This window comes from Topomyia yanbarensis, chromosome 2, assembly GCF_030247195.1.
Source record: "Topomyia yanbarensis strain Yona2022 chromosome 2, ASM3024719v1, whole genome shotgun sequence".
Lineage (NCBI taxonomy): Eukaryota > Metazoa > Arthropoda > Insecta > Diptera > Culicidae > Topomyia > Topomyia yanbarensis.
In genome coordinates this window covers 142,174,336-142,178,355 of record NC_080671.1, presented here as the reverse complement: position 1 = coordinate 142,178,355, position 4,020 = coordinate 142,174,336, and the positions used below count along the sequence as shown (strand labels likewise).

Sequence of the window (4,020 nt, the reverse complement as noted above, 5' to 3'; positions counted from 1 at the left end):
GCGCCGAATTGCGCTACTAATCTTACTGCGACAAAAAATAATCGTCGCATCTTCTTTGGAAAAGCACGGACAATATTAGGTTTCAAATTCGATACTATTTTGACACTGTTGATATTTTTAAGAAGCATTAGAGCTTTTGGTTTGACAGTTTGGAGGGATCCCGGCGGAAAAATTGTCCTGATCCAGATCCCGACACAAATCCCGTGACCGAGCCGTGAGCCATTTCTTGAACAATTTTTAAACTTACTGTTCTGAAATCAAACTTTCAGTAGTTTCGGATGAGCGTGTAGGTCAGAAATAATAATACTCTACACATTTCGCTCGTGAAGTGTTTGATCGGGAAGAAAGTTGAAAATACACGAGCCGAACAGTAAACCATATATTATTTTTTAGGATATCTTCTAAATATTGATGCTGTAATATTCAAATGAGATTGACGTATTGGAGCAGTCCATCATTATTTTTATTAATATTATATTCCTGCTTTGTGCTGTGTTCGACTTTTCTGGCGGGAGCATCGAAAGTGTATACAGGAATATAAACAAGCAATGGATATACTGCCCATAAACGCATAAGAGTCCCATGTGGATTTTTGTCGAAAATGAGTTATCCGTTGGATTGTATTCTGTATCACCACTGAATCACACTGCACAAATAAGATTACCGGGTTTGTTCAGAAAATATAAAAAAAATACCAAAACATGGTTGTCCCATCCATTTGGCTCAATGGATGGGACAATCTTGAACAGCGTTTTTCTCGGCTTCCTGTTTTTCAACATGGGACTCTTATGCTGTTATGGGCAGTATAGGTTAATATTATTGATAATACGTTACTATCACAAAATTTTATCTTACAGTCGGTAAAATGCATTCCTTTTCTGCTGTCCACAAAATTGATGAAGATATTATTGAGTTGTTTATTCGAGAAAACGGCATTGTTAAGGGGGCCATTGGCGGAAAGACCCTCGGAAGAAAAACACGATCGTATGTTGTTTTGGTTTGCCTGTATTGCAATAAAAAAATTATATTTATTTAATTCATAGTTCCAACAATAAGTTACTGGAAAATATTGCTATAGAAGATCTAATTGTTTCTGTATCGACAAAATCAACTAGTCTAGTGAAAGTTGCATTGAGAGAAAATACAAGAATCGTTTCTGCTACTAAACGGAATAAAAAATCAACCGAGGATGAGAAAGCTATACCGGTCACTCACAACATAGAAGTAGAAATTGATAAAACGGCAATCAAATCGGCTCGTTGTAGTGAATGCTATAAAACTAATAGTAAGTCGCTCAGCTACTACTATGGTAGATTAATAATTGAACATTTCATTTTGCAGCAAAGTGCTCCCAAATTTACGCATGTCTCGTATGGATACAACTGAAGCAGATGAAAGATTTACAAGAACCAGAGAATCAAGAGCAAATGCAGAAGAAAATTAAAAGCGAACAGAAGGTTGATAACGTGTTAAAACCGGCTAATATGGATTCTGAACACGATGTAATTAAACCGTTGCCGAAGTTGAAGAAGGAGATTATTCAGATCTCACCGACAGAACTAAAATCGGCAATGAATTTGTCCATGTTTAGTTTGATTCGCGAGTATTCAAGTAATGACCCTAACGAGTTTCTTAAATATTGCACTGAACGCATGCAGGAAGGAAATTGTTCTAATGCTCAATTCTTGACCGTTGAACAGGCGGATACTGATCTCTGGCACGAATTGAGAAAAGGTCGTATCACTGCGTCTCGAATTTACGAAGCCTCTCGATGCACGATGTTGAGCGGTTCGCTAACTAACAAAATAATGGGAATAAGCTCAGGCTTTTCATTTGCAATGAAGAGAGGTACCGACTTGGAGGGTCATGTTTTTGCTGTATTGAAAAAGCAGTACCCATCCCTGCGAGAGACTGGTCTCGTTCTTGATGCTCAATTTCCTTGGATGGGAGCTTCTCCGGACGGGATCAGCGATGAATTTGTTCTGGAGATCAAGTGTCCGTACACACCGAAAACGTACGAGTGTTACATTGATGTGAAGAAGTTATCCAAAAAATATTTCGCGCAAATTCAACTGCAAATGCACATGACACACAAGACAAAAGCGTTGCTCGGCGTAGCAGCGTTGGATTTCGAGCGGACCCGAAACGTTACGCAGGTATGGATTGATTACGATCGGGAATATGTTGATAATATTATGAAGGATGCCTTTGAGTTCTGGCAGAGAGGCGTTTTTCCTGCGCTGCTGAGAAAGCGCAAATCTATGAAGTAAAAAGTCGACCAAACATTATTATTAAGCTGATAACCTTGATATGTATGTAACTGCTAGTTTTTTATAGTAAACCCATCTGACAAAGTTATAATGAATTAATCGGATGAATTCGTTAACTAGATGAGTCGGACAAAATTACGATTAATGGATTGAAGTTTTCATTTTGTTTGTTTATCTAGTAATAACCAGTTTCAAGTAATCACTATAATATTACTCATTAGATTAGGAACCAGAATTTGGTGACAATGTTACTCGAATGAATTCGATCGTTATTTTTGAAATGTTCCAAATTCGGCATAACAGACCGGATTACTAACAATGAACAATAAAATCAAATATGGTAATGTTTTCTAAAATGCGTACGCTTGAAATTTACTTTACGATCCATTTATGTATGTAGAGAGAAGCTACTTGTTAGTTGTTTTTATTGCAAATAAGATGACAAAATCAAATATCGGTAGGGCAAATCATCCTCATCGTGGTTGAACAATCAAGCTAGCTGATCTGAATCTTTTGTATTTCTAACGGTACGGTTGATCGATCTTTAGCAGCTAGTCGTCAGTCGCCTTGTACACAGCCAGTGCGGGGTCTGTCTCGTAGTCAAGAGTCTCTTCCAGGTGTTCTGCCAAACACAGCATTAGCTGGTTTCTCGACATTACCGCTACACATCGTTCTTTATCAGCCTTCCGATGACACACTTTGTTAAAGCTATAGCGGTTCACTCTTCTTCGCAGAATTCTCAACAAACATATGATTAGGGAGTATAAACCAATTGTCAAAATCCACTTTGAATGGAATAAACCATTACTCGCCAATTACAAACACTAGTTGTAAACAAAAGTAACAAAAATTCTCTTCCAGTAACTGCTGTGAACTGCGGATCGGCTGTAATTTCCCTTCAAAGAGAATGTTGACAGTTGAGCTTTTACACCCCGATTATATATTTGTCGATAATTCTTTTCTGTAACCCCCTCCCGCTTATGGTGTCTGTAGGGCACCATAAGATTAAGAGATGCTAGAGCTCTTGGTTTCCACAAGATTTGTTAACAAAAACAAGTAAGCTTGATCTGGGTGAACGGGAAGCAGTGAGTCTGGTTATGTAGGATACGCTAGACTCGATGGACTATCCAAATCAGTCTTGGATCACATACATTTTTTCAAGCCGTTCTCAACCAATCTTCGGCAGTTTTCACGCCGCCACCAACGTTATGGCTTGGTAAGGTAAAACTGGTGTCGATGGAGGTCAATTAAGGTTGTCCAGTCAGCAATCCGGCTCATTATCCGGCTGCCCTGTACTGGGACCTGGGGAGGACGTGGCCTTGTACGCACTGCTCTTCCTCCATATTCCTCGTTTTCTCAACTTATCACTAGCATCACAAGTGTTATGTGGCTACGAAATACTTACCTTACCGTTCAGGCTAGAGCCTTGTTGCCTCTTGCTGTATGCATAAGTCGTGTCCACTCCACTCGGTCCATTGCTGCTTGTCGCTAGCCTCGCAGTCTTCGAAGGGTCCGCAGGTCGTCCTCTATCTGGTCGATCCACTGTGCTCGCTGTGCGCCCCGTCTTCTTGTTCCTGTAGGGTCGCCCTCAAGAACCATCTTCCCCTGGTCGTCGTCTGACATTCTTACGACGTGTCCAGTCCACCGCAAACGTCCTATTTTTGCGGTATGTGCGATGGATGGTTCTTCCAGCAGCAGATGCAACTCATGGTTCATTCGCCTGCGCCACGTTCCGTCTTCCATCTGCACG

At 40.2% G+C, this 4,020-nt stretch overlaps 1 protein-coding gene across 5 annotated transcripts; it reads left to right on the top strand.

Moving 5' to 3' along the window:
* Positions 1-303: 303 nt before the first annotated feature.
* On the top strand, positions 304-2,632 carry LOC131681586 (uncharacterized). Of its 5 annotated transcripts, none has more exons than XM_058962466.1 (4): positions 304-370; positions 858-984; positions 1,044-1,285; positions 1,342-2,632. In XM_058962466.1, exons 2-4 carry the CDS (start codon positions 866-868, stop codon positions 2,268-2,270), a joined length of 1,290 nt encoding a protein of 429 aa, XP_058818449.1. In that variant the 5' UTR covers positions 304-370; positions 858-865; the 3' UTR covers positions 2,271-2,632. The 5 variants fall into 5 exon arrangements, with proteins under 5 accessions (XP_058818449.1, XP_058818447.1, XP_058818450.1 ...); XM_058962464.1 differs by having other exon boundaries at positions 312-416; XM_058962467.1 differs by having other exon boundaries at positions 365-438.
* The last annotated feature ends 1,388 nt before the right edge of the window (positions 2,633-4,020 follow it).